This window comes from Ranitomeya variabilis, chromosome 5 (assembly GCF_051348905.1).
Source record: "Ranitomeya variabilis isolate aRanVar5 chromosome 5, aRanVar5.hap1, whole genome shotgun sequence".
NCBI lineage: Eukaryota > Metazoa > Chordata > Amphibia > Anura > Dendrobatidae > Ranitomeya > Ranitomeya variabilis.
In genome coordinates, this window is record NC_135236.1 from 237364794 (window position 1) to 237380350 (window position 15557).

At 40.8% G+C, this 15557-nt stretch overlaps 1 protein-coding gene across 1 annotated transcript in view; it reads left to right on the forward strand.

The window, feature by feature from the left end:
* Positions 1-15557, forward strand: part of MTMR10 (myotubularin related protein 10) — a 92083-nt gene that overhangs the window by 54631 nt on the left and 21895 nt on the right. Inside the window, exons 5-7 of the mRNA XM_077263926.1 lie at positions 2947-3089; positions 12901-12991; positions 15048-15204. Coding sequence (XP_077120041.1) covers positions 2947-3089; positions 12901-12991; positions 15048-15204 — 391 coding nt within the window. The remainder of the gene's footprint in view (positions 1-2946; positions 3090-12900; positions 12992-15047; positions 15205-15557) is intronic.

Sequence of the window (15557 nt, forward strand, 5' to 3'; positions counted from 1 at the left end):
TATAAATGTTTAACAGTGTGGCTTCTCCCTCTTTATCCCAATCGGCACCCAGAGATCATGATTGTGTGGTCCTGATGTTTGCCATGGCAGTTCACGGCCAAATAGCGGCCCTGGAGTCTGTCGGCTACAGCGGCCTGTTCAGATGTTAGCAACATTTAGGTGGTAAAAATCAACTTTTTCATTCCTATCATGCCACTTTGTATTAATTCCTGAAAAGCACCTGAAGGGTTAATAAACTACCTGACAGCAGTTTTCAATATGTCGAGGGGTGCTGTTTTTAAAATGGTATCACTTTTGGGGGTTTTCCAATATATAAGACCCATAAAGTCACTTCAAACCTGGAGAGGTCCCTAAAAAAAATTTTTTGATAAATTTCCGGGATACATTTTTAAACCTCCTAAAATGCTAACAAAATAAAATGACATATTACAAATAGTGCAGATGTAAAGACATGTGGGAAATGTTACTTATTAATGGCTTGCTATGGTATGACCATGTGAATTAAAGGGATAATCATTCAAAGTTTGAAAATTGCTAATTTGTTTTTACATTTTTGGCAAGTTTCTGATATTTTTTATAAATAAACACAAAACATATCAACCTAAGTTTACCATTGTCATAGAGTACAATGTGTCACGAAAAAAAGTCTCAAAAACACTTGAAAGCGTTCCAGAGTTATTACCACATAAAGTGACACTGGTCGGATTTCAAAGATTTGACCCCGTCAATAAGGGGTTAATAAGCGTTGTAAAACACTAATTAGCCTCAGCAGAGTACAGTTGAGGTGCCGTGTGTGTGTCAGAACAGTCTCCGTTTTTAATTTCTGTGTATGTTTTATTGTGTGATTCAATCTTACCATATGGCTCCAAGAAAATCGACCTCTGATCTAGACCTTTTTAAGGGAACCTATCATCAGGATTCTATTTCACTAATTGAAATCCATCATTGTCATTGGAAGCTAACGAATTGCAAGTGCAGTGGGGTGGGACATTGTACTTGCCTCTCTCCCTCTTTTCACTGTCCGCCTTGTGCCTCCTGTCTGACAGGCTACTCCTGCTGCGCCTTCCCGAGCTGGTTGTCTCCCCAGAGGTGGCAGCACATGTGCCGTGTGATTGCCTCTCGCACGGTCATCAGGACCTTAATGTGCATCCATTGTCCTGGGCAATGACTGCGCTTCTGCGAGACCTCGGTCTGGAGAGGAAGGTCACTGTAACAGGAGTGACCTGGCAGTCATAGACAGGAGGCAGTCAGGGGTGGCGAATAGGTAGAGAGCACAATATGATCACTGATTGGTTAAACCTTTACTGATCAGCGGTTATTTGAATGCCTATTTACCCAGCAGACCACAGTAAACGATGAGCACTGAGCAATCTATACACAGAGAGCATAGCTGCATAAAAGATAATAACAAAGTTGCACTCTGTAGTGCTAAAGCATGTAAATATGAAATATGAATAGCATTACTGCTCTAGATAATAAGAAAAAATGGAGATACCTGGCACGTAATTTGGCCAATTCATGCTTGCCCAGCAGCCAACGACAAGGCGATTTCCGGTTTGCTGGGCACTTGCGTGTCTAGTGTGGATAGACAGAAGCCTGAACTTATGGGTAGGTGTGAATACCTTTTAAGCTAAAGCCTGAATTTATGGGTAGGTAGGATCCTGCTGCAATTAGAACAGCCACAGTCTGGAGGGCGGAGAGCTAAAATACAGAGAACACAAAATTGACTGGCCAAATCAGGAAACTGGTGTGTACAGGTGAGAACTAAGAGTAGCCATCTCTATACATGACAGTTTGCATACAAGATCTTGTCACCCGATGACCGAGCGTTTTGCTCCTTCTTCAGGTAGGGTAGCCTGTTAATTCACGGCAATTGTGAAACGAGCCTTTTTAACAACTTATTCATTATTCATATATGCAGTGTAAGTGCAATGTCCCACCCACTGTACTTGCCACTTGCCAGTATACAATTTTTCCCTAAAACAGAATTTTTTTTTTTCTGATAAACATTAAGTGAAGATTTTATTGGCATTAAAACTCTATTACTTACACAACATTAGTTTAGGGTATAAAATCCCGGTGAAAGGTTTACTCTAAAAAAAAAATAAATAAAATAGATCTAAGGACATACCGTATGCTCATTATATGTAAGATACAGTTATATGGAGACTCTCAACAGTTGGAGCAAATGAAAAGGGGAACTTATTTTCTGAGTGTGGATACATAAGATCATTTTTACTTCTGCATTTAGTACAAGTATATTTTTATACGTAGCACTTTTAGGCAAAAATTAGAGTTGAAACAAAAGCATTGTGCCCTGTGGCTACAGCTGTGGCTAGCAGACGGGTGTTACGGTGACCAGTTGGCTGGCTAAGGCAGAGCTCAACCACCTTTGGCACTACAACTCCCAGCATATCTGGACTTTCCAGTAGTTGTAATTTCACAACATTGGAAGGGTAGCAGACCCCTAATAAACAGCAAAGGAAATGTAACTCAGCCATTTGTCTTGGGCAACTTCCATTGTTTTCTATAGAAATTCTTCCTAGAAATGCAGCTGGTTCCACTAAATCACACCCAGTTGGCCATGTATTTGTCGTCTGCACTGTTTTCAGTATTGATGGAGCACAACGCTACGGTCGTCCTGTGCTCCATGTTTTAAGGGGATGTTCACATTGTATTTACCAGTAACAGCCTGTTCATGACTCTATCCGGGACTTCAGGCTGAATTCAGGCGCTCCTGTCAATTGAGCCATTGAGTTGAATGAGCCAAACGGACTCTTGAACCTTGGGCTTTGTGTGTGCCACTTGCTAATGATTTCAGTCTTTTTGAATGGACACAGTAGTGCAGTGTGAACAGCTCTTAATCCTTCAAATCACTAGATTGAGTATAGAGGAATAAATGTAATAAAAAAGTGTAATAATGGAAATACATTTTTTTAATCTTAGTAAATGACACCAAAAGAAAGCAGAAAATCCTCTCATTCAACAAGAAACTCAAATTCAACCCGACTGAGTTGATAATTTATTGTAAAGATTTCCGCATTCTTCGATTTCGGTTTGATGAATCTGGCCCAGAGAGTGCAAAAAAGGTACGTTCACTTTACCTCTTTAAGGCCACGTGCACACGCTGAGTATTTGAGTTTCTTTACCGCAGTATTTGTGGCTCTTGCCTAGGGTGGGCAGGCACTAGTGCTCCGGCGCAATGAAAACTAGCTGGACACTATTAAAGGGAAAAGTAGAAATTTGTTTTCCATGACTTACAACTTTTGTTTTTCTTGGTCAATGGTACCATTACATACTATGTTCTGCTGGGTAAGGTGGTGACCAAAATTGGCAATTGAGGCATTTTTTTTTTCTTTACAGCATTTAATGTAAAATGTTATATTTTCATACATTTATGGACTCTGCATCGCCAAATATGCTTATTGTGGTGTTAGTTTCAAATTTCTATATCCTTTACTTTATAAAAAAAAAAAAAAAAAAGATTCCCATTGGGGATTTTCACTTTATTTCTACTGCTTGAGTTCACTCCAGCCGCTTCTATGAGAAGAGATGCTGCCTATGTAATACAGCTCAAGCTCCTCAGCTCACTCCATGCACAAGCTCTGTGACGTAATATATCTCGGGATGAGTAAGGGGTTTTTGTAGTATGTACTTTCATTTATCAGAACATACTTTGGAGAAAACTTTGCTGTAATTCTGTTTCAACCTCCAAATTAGTACAGACTCCGCCTTGTAACTACACACATTATTGTGTTGGTACACCTAGGGACAGGTTCTCATAGTGGCATTCGGAAATCTAGATATCTGATTTTCTTCAATCATCTATATCGGGGGTGGGGAACCTCCGGCCTCAGGTCTGATATTCCGCTCTCCGATCCCCAGGCAGATTTCCTGGGACTGCAGTACTAGGGCTGGCGACCCTGTTTTTCTGGCTAGCAGTCCTTTAATTGCTTTTTATATTGGTAGCCTACAAAAACAGCGTTCACTACTGAACACTATGGCACAGGCAATAAAGTATTACCTACTGATGCTGGCTAGTGCCAGTGTTAGAACGCACTTTGTGGGCCGACTGTGCACTTTGCTCTCCCATGTCACCGGCGAAAACAGTAGACCCAGTGTCTCATGTGATGTATATTTTCCAGTCCCGGCGTCAAGAGAATGCCAAGAGTGTACAAAAGTCATCAAAGCAAAAGGTGGCAACTTTGAAGAACCTAGAATATAAGACATAATTTCAGTTGTTTCACACTTTTTTGTTAAGTATATAATTCCACCTGTGTTAATTCATAGTTTTGATGCCTTCAGTGTGAATGTACAATTTTCATAGTCATGAAAATACAGAAAAATCTTTAAATGAGAAGGTGTGTCCAAACTTTTGGTCTGTACTGTATATTCTCCAGTCCTGGCGTCTCCTGTGTGATGTACAACCCCTGGCTAAAATTCTGAAATCACCAACCTTGATGGATGTTCATTCAGTTGTTTAATTTTGTAGAATAAAAGCAGATCACAGACATGGCACAAAACTAAAGTCATTTCAAATGGCAACTTTCTGGCTTTAAGAAACACTAAAAGAAACCAAGTACAAAAAATGTGGTAGTCAGTAATGTTTACTTTTTTAACCAAGCATAGGCAAAAACTTATGGAATCAATCAATTCTGAAGAAAAATTATGGAATCATGAAAAACAAACAAAAAAACACTCCAAAACATCTAGTATTTTGTTGCACCACCTCTGGCTTTTATAACAGCTTGCAGTCTCTGAGGCATGGACTTAATGAGTGTCAAACAGTACTCTTCATCAATCTGGCTCCAACTTTCTCTCATTGCTGTTGCCAGATCATTTTTGTAGGTTGGAGCCTTGTCATGGACCATTTTCTTCATCTTCCACCAAAGATTTTCAATTGGATTGAGATCCGGACTATTTGCATGCCATGACATTGACCTTGTGTGTCTTTTTTTTTTCAAGGAATGTTTTCACAGTTTTTGCTCTATGGCAGAATGCATTATCATCTTGAAAAATGATTTCATCATCCCGAAACATCCTTTCAATTGATGGGATAAGAAAAGTGTCCAAAATATCAACATAAACTTGTGCATTTATTGAAGACTAGATGGTAGCCCGATTCTAACGCATCGGGTATTCTAGAATATGTATGTACAGTCATATGAAAAAGTTTGGGCACCCCTATTAATCTTAAGCTTAATGTTTTATAAAAATTGTTTTTTTTGCAACAGCTATTTCAGTTTCATATCTCTAATAACTGTTGGACACAGAAATGTTTCTGCCTTGAAATTAGGTTTATTGTGCTAACAGAAAATGTGCAATCTGCATTCAAACAAAATTTGACAGGTGCATAAGTATGGGCACCCTTATCATTTCCTTGTTTAAAATACTCCTACCTACTTTTTACTGACTTACTAAAGCACTTTTTTTGGTTTTGTATCCTCATTGAGCTTTGAACTTCATAGCCAGGTGTATGCAATCATGAGAAAAGCTACTTAAAGTGACCACTTGCAAGTTGTTCTCCTGTTTGAATCTCCTCTGACGAGTGGCATCATGGGCTCCTCAAAACAACTGTCAAATGATCTGAAAACAAAGATTATTCAACATAGTTGTTCAGGGGAAGGATACAAAAAGCTGTCTCAGAGATTTAACCTGTCAATTTCCACTGTGAGGAACAGAGTAAGGAAATGGAAGAACACAGGTACAGTTCTTGTTAAGGCCAGAAGTGGCAGGCCAAAAAAAACATCAGAAAGGCAGAGAAGAAGAATGGTGAGATCAGTCAAGGACAATCCTCAGACCACCTCCAGAGAGCTGCAGCATCAACTTGCTGCAGATGGTGTCACTGTGCATCGGTCAACTATACAACGCACTTTGCACAAGGAGAAGCTGTATGGGAGAGTGATGCGAAAGAAGCCGTTTCTGCAAGCACGCCACAAACAGAGTCGGCTGAGGTATGCAAAAGCACATTTGGAGAAGCCAATTTCTTTTTGGAAGAAGGTCCTGTGGACTGATGAAACCAAGATTGAGTTGTTTGGTCATACAAAAAGGCGTTATGCATGGCGGCAAAAAAATACAGTATGTTGTATAGTTGACAGATGCACAGTGACACCATCTGCAGCAAGTTGATGCTGCAGCTCTCTGGAGGTGTTCGTACTATTGGATTAATAATGGATAGGTAACATATTTGACGCCTCTCCATTATTAATCTGGCTTAATGTCACCTTACAATAGCAAGGTGACATTAACCCTTCATTACCCTATATCTCACCTCTACACGGGAGTGGGAAGAGAGTGGCCAAGTGCCAGAATAGGCGCATCTTCCAGATGTGCCTTTTCTGGGGTGGCTGGGGGCAGATGTTTGTAGCCAGGGGGGGCCAATAACCATGGACCCTCTCCTGGCTATTAATATCTGCCCTCAGTCACTGGCTTTACCATTCTGGCGGAGAAAATTGTGCGGGAGCCCACGCCAATTTTTTCTGCCATTTAACCCTTTATTTTAGCAGCTACAGCACCCAAATGTTGCACATACACACTACTAACATTAGTAGTGTGGAATATGCAAAAAAAAAGGGGATATGAGATGGTTTACTGTATGTAAACCATGTCTCATATCATGTCGGGTTTAGGCAGGAGAAATGAAAAGCCGGCAATTGAATTACCGGCTTTTCACAGATATCGCGCTGAATGAAATATAAATACAGAATATATATATATATATATATATATATATATATATATATATATATATATATATATATATATATATATATATATATATATATATATATATATATATATTTATTACATTATTACTGTATATATGTTTTACCGAACATTTGAGGCCATAAATCCATTAGATGTCGGTTTTGCAAGCCTGCGAGAAAATCTCGCAGTACGGATGCCATACGGATTACATACGGAGGATGCCATGCGCAAAATACGCTGACACACCCTGCCTACGGATGACATACGGACCAATATTTTGGGAACATTTCACCGTATTACGGCCGTAAAAAACGGACCGTATTGTCTTACGCTGAGTGTGACTCCAGCCTAACTGTGCCTCTGGAAAGTGTGAATATAGCCAAATACTCTTGACTTTGTAGGTTTTGTTACATTTGTTATATTTGTCCCAGGTGTATTTTATGGATTTTTAATTTGGCCTCCAAAACACACACTTTTTGTTATAAGGGGCAACCCTCAATAATACAGCTAACTATTAAACAGGTTTACATTTTTTTTTTGTATTGGAGAACACACGGACAGACGTCTCATTCAGTCAGAAAGGCAAATTCCAGAAAATTACATTGGGATAGAGAAATTTGACTTGAATACAGATGTCATTGATGATTGATGCTGAATTCTGCCCTCGGTTAAACTAATAGTCACTGTGGCCAGGTGGGCCATAAAAAAAAAAAAAAAAAAAAAAAAAGGGATGTCAAGTGGTTGTCTATTGCAAACAGCCCCATTAATAGTAGTGAGTGATCTCTCACTTCATGAGCTCACGAGGGTACAAGGCTCTCGTGTGTTAGGATGTTTCTGAATGCTGACTCCTCGGTGCTTTTGTATATATGGAGAGCGTGGACACCTGTGCCTGACGTAGTGTGAAAAGCCACGTAGCTGCCAATTCCGTTCCTGGACTTCATGTCCGTTCTCAGCTACATATAAGACTCATTCACTGAATAGTAAAAACTGCGTTTGTTTTCTGGAAATTGCGTAGGACGAGATTTTCTCTGGCAGATAGTAAGTGCCGTCCACTTGCTCAATCAGACTTTCCAAACTGGTGTTTTTTGAGTTCAGGAAAGGGTGACAAACAGAATTAGTCATTTTTTTTTGTACTTCCTGAAAACTTCCTATATGGCTTGCGTATACTGAATCACTATAACCAAGCTTGAGTTAGGAATGAATGAGTGTTTCACGATTCCCAGAACTGATGGGACACACACTTATTTTTTTACAGAGAATCCTGGCCATAGAGTGCAATGTGGAAGTAAGCCCACAGTATTGTCACGTAGTAGAGCATTCTGGCCATAGAGGGCAATGTGGAAGTAAGCCCACAGTATTGTCATGTAGTAGAGCATTCTGGCCATATAGGGCAATGTGGAAGTAAGCCCACAGTATTGTCACGCAGTAGAGCATCCTGACCATAGAGGGCAATGTGGAAGTAAGCCTACAGTATTGTCACGCAGTAGAGCATTCTGGCCATAGAGGGCAATGTGGAAGTAAGCCCACAGTATTGTCACGTAGTAGAGCATTCTGGCCATAGAGTGCAATGTGGAAGTAAGCCCACAGTATTGTCACGTAGTAGAGCATTCTGGCCATAGAGTGCAATGTGGAAGTAAGCCTACAGTATTGTCACGTAGTAGAGCATTCTGGCCATAGAGTGCAATGTGGAAGTAAGCCCACAGTATTGTCACGTAGTAGAGCATTCTGGCCATAGAGGGCAATGTGGAAGTAAGCCCACAGTATTGTCACGTAGTAGAGCATTCTGGCCATAGAGTGCAATGTGGAAGTAAGCCTACAGTATTGTCACGTAGTAGAGCATTCTGGCCATAGAGTGCAATGTGGAAGTAAGCCCACAGTATTGTCACGTAGTAGAGCATTCTGGCCATAGAGGGCAATGTGGAAGTAAGCCCACAGTATTGTCACGTAGTAGAGCATTCTGGCCATAGAGTGCAATGTGGAAGTAAACCTACAGTATTGTCACGTAGTAGATCATTCTGGCCATAGAGTGCAATGTGGAAGTAAGCCCACAGTATTGTCACGTAGTAGAGCATCCTGGCCATAGAGTGCAATGTGGAAGTAAGCCCACAGTATTGTCACGTAGTAGAGCATTCTGGCCATAGAGGGCAATGTGGAAGTAAGCCTACAGTATTGTCACGTAGTAGAGCATTCTGGCCATAGAGGGCAATGTGGAAGTAAGCCTACAGTATTGTCACGTAGTAGATCATTCTGGCCATAGAGTGCAATGTGGAAGTAAGCCTACAGTATTGTCACGTAGTAGAGCAACCTGGCCATAGAGTGCAATGTGGAAGTAAGCCCACAGTATTGTCACGTAGTAGAGAATCCTGGCCATAGAGGGCAATGTGGAAGTAAGCCCACAGTATTGTCACGTAGTAGAGCATTCTGGCCATAGAGGGCAATGTGGAAGTAAGCCCACAGTATTGTCACGTAGTAGAGCATTCTGGCCATAGAGGGCAATGTGGAAGTAAGCCTACAGTATTGTCACGTAGTAGAGCATTCTGGCCATAGAGGGCAATGTGGAAGTAAGCCTACAGTATTGTCACGTAGTAGAGCATTCTGGCCATAGAGGGCAATGTGGAAGTAAGCCCACAGTATTGTCACGTAGTAGAGAATCCTGGCCATAGAGGGCAATGTGGAAGTAAGCCTACAGTATTGTCACGTAGTAGAGCATTCTGGCCATAGAGGGCAATGTGGAAGTAAGCCCACAGTATTGTCACGTAGTAGAGCATTCTGGCCATAGAGGGCAATGTGGAAGTAAGCCTACAGTATTGTCACGTAGTAGAGCATTCTGGCCATAGAGGGCAATGTGGAAGTAAGCCTACAGTATTGTCACGTAGTAGAGCATTCTGGCCATAGAGGGCAATGTGGAAGTAAGCCCACAGTATTGTCACGTAGTAGAGAATCCTGGCCATAGAGGGCAATGTGGAAGTAAGCCTACAGTATTGTCACGTAGTAGAGCATTCTGGCCATAGAGGGCAATGTGGAAGTAAGCCTACAGTATTGTCACGTAGTAGATCATTCTGGCCATAGAGGGCAATGTGGAAGTAAGCCCACAGTATTGTCACGTAGTAGAGCATTCTGGCCATAGAGGGCAATGTGGAAGTAAGCCTACAGTATTGTCACGTAGTAGAGCATTCTGGCCATAGAGGGCAATGTGGAAGTAAGCCTACAGTATTGTCACGTAGTAGAGCATTCTGGCCATAGAGGGCAATGTGGAAGTAAGCCTACAGTATTGTCACGTAGTAGAGCATTCTGGCCATAGAGGGCAATGTGGAAGTAAGCCCACAGTATTGTCACGTAGTAGTCTATTGCAACAACCATACAACCTTTCTTTTAAACTGCATTTTCTAATAATATAAAATGAAACTATCTTCTGGCAGTATTAAATCTTAATCCCTCTATAAGCAGGAACGACTATGCCATTGTGCATACAATGCTAAGGAGAATTCACAATTTGGTTTTCTCTAAGCCTTAATTCACATAACGTTTTGGTCCTTTTTTTTTTTTTTTTTTTTTTTTAAGATTCATACATGGTGGTCTTTGGACTCCTTTAGCATACCCACTAGGAGCATGTCAGGTTGCATACACTGCAAACACAGTGTGCATGGACCAGAAGTCTAGGGCCTAGACAAAGGTTCATGAGCAGCCTGCTAAAATTTTCTTATAGTGCAGAGGAAATCCACACAAGTTCAAGAATCATAGCAACTTTTTGCTGATGTTGACCTGGTAACGTTCCAAACCATAACCCTAGTGTTGAAGAGCAGAAGTTCTCACCACTGAGTCACCACCTTTGGAACCTGGGCCTGCTCCATGTTTGCCACCGTCACTGATATGTTCCTCACCTGAATATTCACATTTGGAGTCACTTTATTGAAGAAATTGTAAAAAATATTGTAAATGCTTCTAGCTAATACAGCGGTGTGTAGCCTGCAGCTTGTGACTTCAGGACCGGCTCAGAAAATGTCTTCTGTGTGGTTGTCTCTTCCTTTCCCCCAGTCTGTCAGAAATGATGCGCTATAAAGTCTAAACCTTGACCGTTTAATTTAAGATACCATAATGTTTTGTTATTTTTTTATTCCCTAAGGCCACATTCGGATGTACAGGTTTTTCACTTATAAAAAAAAAAAATACTCATGTCCGTGTCTTTTTACAGACCATGTTTATGCTAAAATCAGAGACGCCTCCATTTTCTATCAGCAGCACAAATGAAAGCCGATGCATACAGTCTGTGTGATGTCCTTAATTAACATCACAGAGGAGAGACGTTTTGTAATTTCTCCATATGTGAAAAACACTAATGCCCACTGATCAGATAATGATGATGTGCGTGCTATTTTATTATATACCGGTATGTCAAAAATATGAATGTTTGCATGAGGCCTGATAGCTTGTTTTGTGAAATCTAGAATCTAAGGTCTCGTATCATGTATTGGCCTAATCAGCCCTAGATACTTTCTATCAGTCAGACGTTTGGATCCTTTATAGTAATACTTTCCAGCTGAAAAGAGATGTGGAATGCCATTTTAGCTTATTGGAAACTGTGACAATATAGGTTCTAGTTAGATTTGGGCATCTCGGTGATTCCTTGCAGTGCTGCACTATTGCTATTTTTTGTACACAGAAATGCCCTGCACAGATACAAGTAAGCTGCAATCCTCATCATCCACCACAATGATTTCTGCCCAGGTTTCAGGACTGTTGGTGATTGTTAGGACTTATTATTATTATTATTATTATTATTTATTTATATAGCACCATTAATTCCATGGTGCTGTACATGAGAAGGGGTTACATACAAAGTTATAGATATCGATTACAGTAAATAAATTTACAATGACAGACTGGTACAGAGGGGAGAGGATCTTTGCTAACTGTTTTTTAGTAAAGGGTTTGTCCAGGACTTTAATTCTTAGGATAGATCATCAATATCTGATCGGGGGGGTGAGACGCCCGCCACCCCCGCAGATCAGCTATCCCGATGTGTAGCTGCACAGCGCTGTCATCAGAATAGTGGCCATTCCAAGTACTGCACAACCACCCCCTATTCGAATCAATAGGAAGCAGATGTGCAGTTCCCGGCCGCAGCCACTAGTCCGTTCACAGCTCAATGCAGCTACACAACTCAGTACATATGGCCGGCATGGGGTCTGGCTATTTGGTGGGGGTGTCAGGTGTTGCACCCCCATTGATCAGATATTGATGACCTTTGCTAAGGATAGACCAACAATATAAAAGTCTTAGACATCAACTTAAAACTGCTCTCAAGAGTGCTACTTTAATTTGCTAAACTTGTCTAAATACTTATGTAGTGCAAGTGCATTAAAATACTTATTGATTGCTGACTTTCCTTCGCCACTTCGGTCCTCTTCTCACTTGCGAGACTTATTCTGATTTGCCGGATCACTCTGGGTTCTATGTGTGAGCCAGAAGTCACTGTTACAGTGTAAGTCCATGTAGATTCATAGATTTGTATTGTAAAAGTGACTTCTGGCTCAGCGTGATCGTCAAGTGGGAATATACGTCACCCAGAAGAGGATCGGGCCGATGCTGGAAACCAGGGATGATGGCGACTGGTGAGTAGTTTATTTGCCCTTGCATCCACACGCGGATTTAGACAGGTTTAGACAACTGCTGGAACAGTCAGCCGGTGCGTCTTGGGTTTTCCTAGTGAGTATATACAGCTGCAGTCAGAGTTGTTCAAGCCTCCGTGCAAAGTAGGTTTATTAGCAAAATATACAAAAGGTTAATAATTCTGCTGAGTCATTAAAAAGTGGCATTTTACGTTGAAGTTACTGCTGAAAAGAATAGCCTTTACCATAGGTCTGCGCTAGTGATGAGTAAATGTACTCGTTTTTAGTGTTCGGAGATTTAGTTTTCATCGCGGCAGCTGAATGATTTACATCTGTTAGCCAGCATAAGTACATGTGGGGATTCCCTAGCAACCAGGCAACCCCCACATGTACTCAGCCTGGCTAATAGCTGTAAATCATTCAGCTGCCGCGATGAAAACTAAATCTCCGAACACTAACAAATACTCGGAGGACCCTCGAGCAACGAGTACACTCGCTCATCACTATTGTGCTCTGCTATAGTCCTGTGTAGGTCATTCTTTTTTCTGATTTTATTTGACAATTTTTGTCTCTTATGCCTCAGGTTTGTCTCGCCTTAGCGCACTACTCACAGCCAACAGATCTTCAGCTACTTTTCGCTTTTGAGTATGTTGCCAAGATGTATCATAATCAAGGTAGGTTACGATGTAGTATCTGTGTACAACTGGCAATGTAAACCGTATTTCACTAATATCCATCGTCTTATAATGTGCATTAAAAAACACCAGATTTTGTGCACTTTATTACATTCATACAATTCATCAGCAATTACTTGGTATAGTATATACAGAAGCTGCGATATCCGAGTGAACACTATCGAGATGGTTGATTTATATGTGGACCTTCCAGATAAATGAAAAAATAATCTGTGCACAGGTATCTCATGCCAGCGGCCTGCTATACCTATAGACGTAATGTCACTCATTTACATGCTACAATTCACCATTGTAGGCAGATTGTGATGTCAGGTTTACCAGTCAGCCGTACACTAATTTGGAAAGTAAATTTCACAATTGTTTTAAAAACCTAGATATAATATCATTTTAACAAGAAAATTACTGAAAGTGCTCATCTTATGAAATAGCAGAATCAGCACGGTTGCTCAGTGGTTAGCACTGCAACCTTTCAGCGCTGCGATCCTGGGTACAAATCCCACCAAGGACAATATCTGCAAGGAGTTTGTATGTTCTCCCCGTGTTCTCCAATTTCCTCCCACATTCCAAAGACATAGGGAATGTAGATAGTGAGCCCCAATAGGGACAGTGATAGAGTGTGTGTATACACACACACACACACACACACACACACACACACACACACTATCACTGTCCCTATTGGGGCTCACTCAACCTACAGAGTTGAGCCAGTCGGTGTTAATGAAAGCCACATAATCCTCAAACATGGCGATCTGTTCTCAGCTTCTTGTCTCTTCTTTCTATATGTACATTGGATCTAATGACCTCTGCCAATGGTGCACTCAATAGATTGAAAAATAAGGTTGCCCACTCCCCTCTATGTTGTTCTATTGAACACGGTGAACTCCTTAGATAAAAGTTTGTGGTCCAAGTAATTAATATTGCATGAATATTTTCTAAAAATGTAGATTTTACAACAGGGTTGCCGTATGTTGTCTGAAAATACTAAGAAACCTGGATCAGTGCTCCATTTTTCTTCTCTTAAATATGCCCTTGCGAAATAGCAAATAATCACACTGATAAAGTAGTTTTATTTTTTTTTGTTCTAATTTGCTGGTTTCTTCTTTCTCCTGCGCTTTTTCTACCTACGGGAGATTATAATGGGTATTTTTGCCTTTTTTTAAAGGGATTTTCTGTTTACTTACATGTCTGCTGGGTGCAAAGGTTTTCTGAAAAGGACAGATTTTTTTTTATTTTCTAGAGGGGAAAAAAAGCCGCAATATCTGGGTCCAGCAGAGCCACGATTGCTGCTTCCAGTGTGTGCAGTGCTGACACTGCATCGATAGCATTGTACCAAGAAACCGAGCTCTGTCTGCCAGAGTTCGCAGCTCAATGGTGGGCTGCAGACTAGTCGATGTGATGTCAGCCCTGCAGGCAATAACGGACATCAGTGGCAGCGGAGGACACTCTGCTCTGAACCTGGGGATGGGGACTCGCACAGTTGTGTTTTTTTTTTTTTTTTATTAAATAGACTGCAGCTGGGGACTCATTTTAGGAAGCCAGAAAACCCCTTTAAGCAAGAGCTACACTATTTTACTTATATAAGTACTATATGTAATATCCTGTACAACACATCTGTGTGCGATGAATCGTCATGTACTACAGTTTTCTTTTTTGATGAGAATGCAATAAAAACTTATTTATTTTTTACATTTTCTATTTATTGATGTTTAAACTTTAATTTATTGTAACAAACCAACAAAACCCCTGAAGCCGTGTGGCTGTAGATCCAGAGCCCGAGAATTCCTCTTCTTGGTCCTCAGGTTTTACTTTTTTTTTTTTTTCCTGTTTCTTTACAATATTTTTTCCAGCCCTTCACGCATTTGCTTTATATTTACCCCGTGTTCTGTTCCCCTCTTCCAGTGATTATTCCTTTGTAAATCTTGCCGCGATCGCTGGCGTTGTCTTTCCCCCTCTTTATAACTTTGTATTTGTGTCACACTCTAACTTATGGTATTTGTCTTTCCTGAAGTAAAACGTCAAATTCTGTTTACAGGAGACAGAATGAATGGGGTAGATCCTGGAGGAGGAGGTACGGGTCCAAAAACTCCGATGTTTGAAACCTATTCTGACTGGGACCGAGAGATCAAAAGAACGGGGGCTTCTGAATGGAGAGTTTGCTCAGTAAATGAGGGGTACATGATTTCAAAAAGGTATGTGTTCATATAAAAATGAAATGGTATAGATTAACTATAAATATAACCCTATAGATCAGGGGTGGGGGACCTTTTTTATGCCATGGGCCTTTTGGATATAAGTCGCGAGCTAACTCTCCATACAAAGTACATTTTGATGCTGGCACTGGTGCCAGGACGTGTAATCTTTCACTGCATACGCCTCCACACTCCATATTGAACGCTACATACACGTGCTTACAGAACAAGAAGAGATTACAAAGCACTGCAAACCCGGGAATCTGCCCTTGGGCTGGAGAAAAGATCACCCAAACTTTATTTAAAGGGAATCTGCCAGCTGTTTTTTTTTTTTTTTTTTTGCTATCCCATCT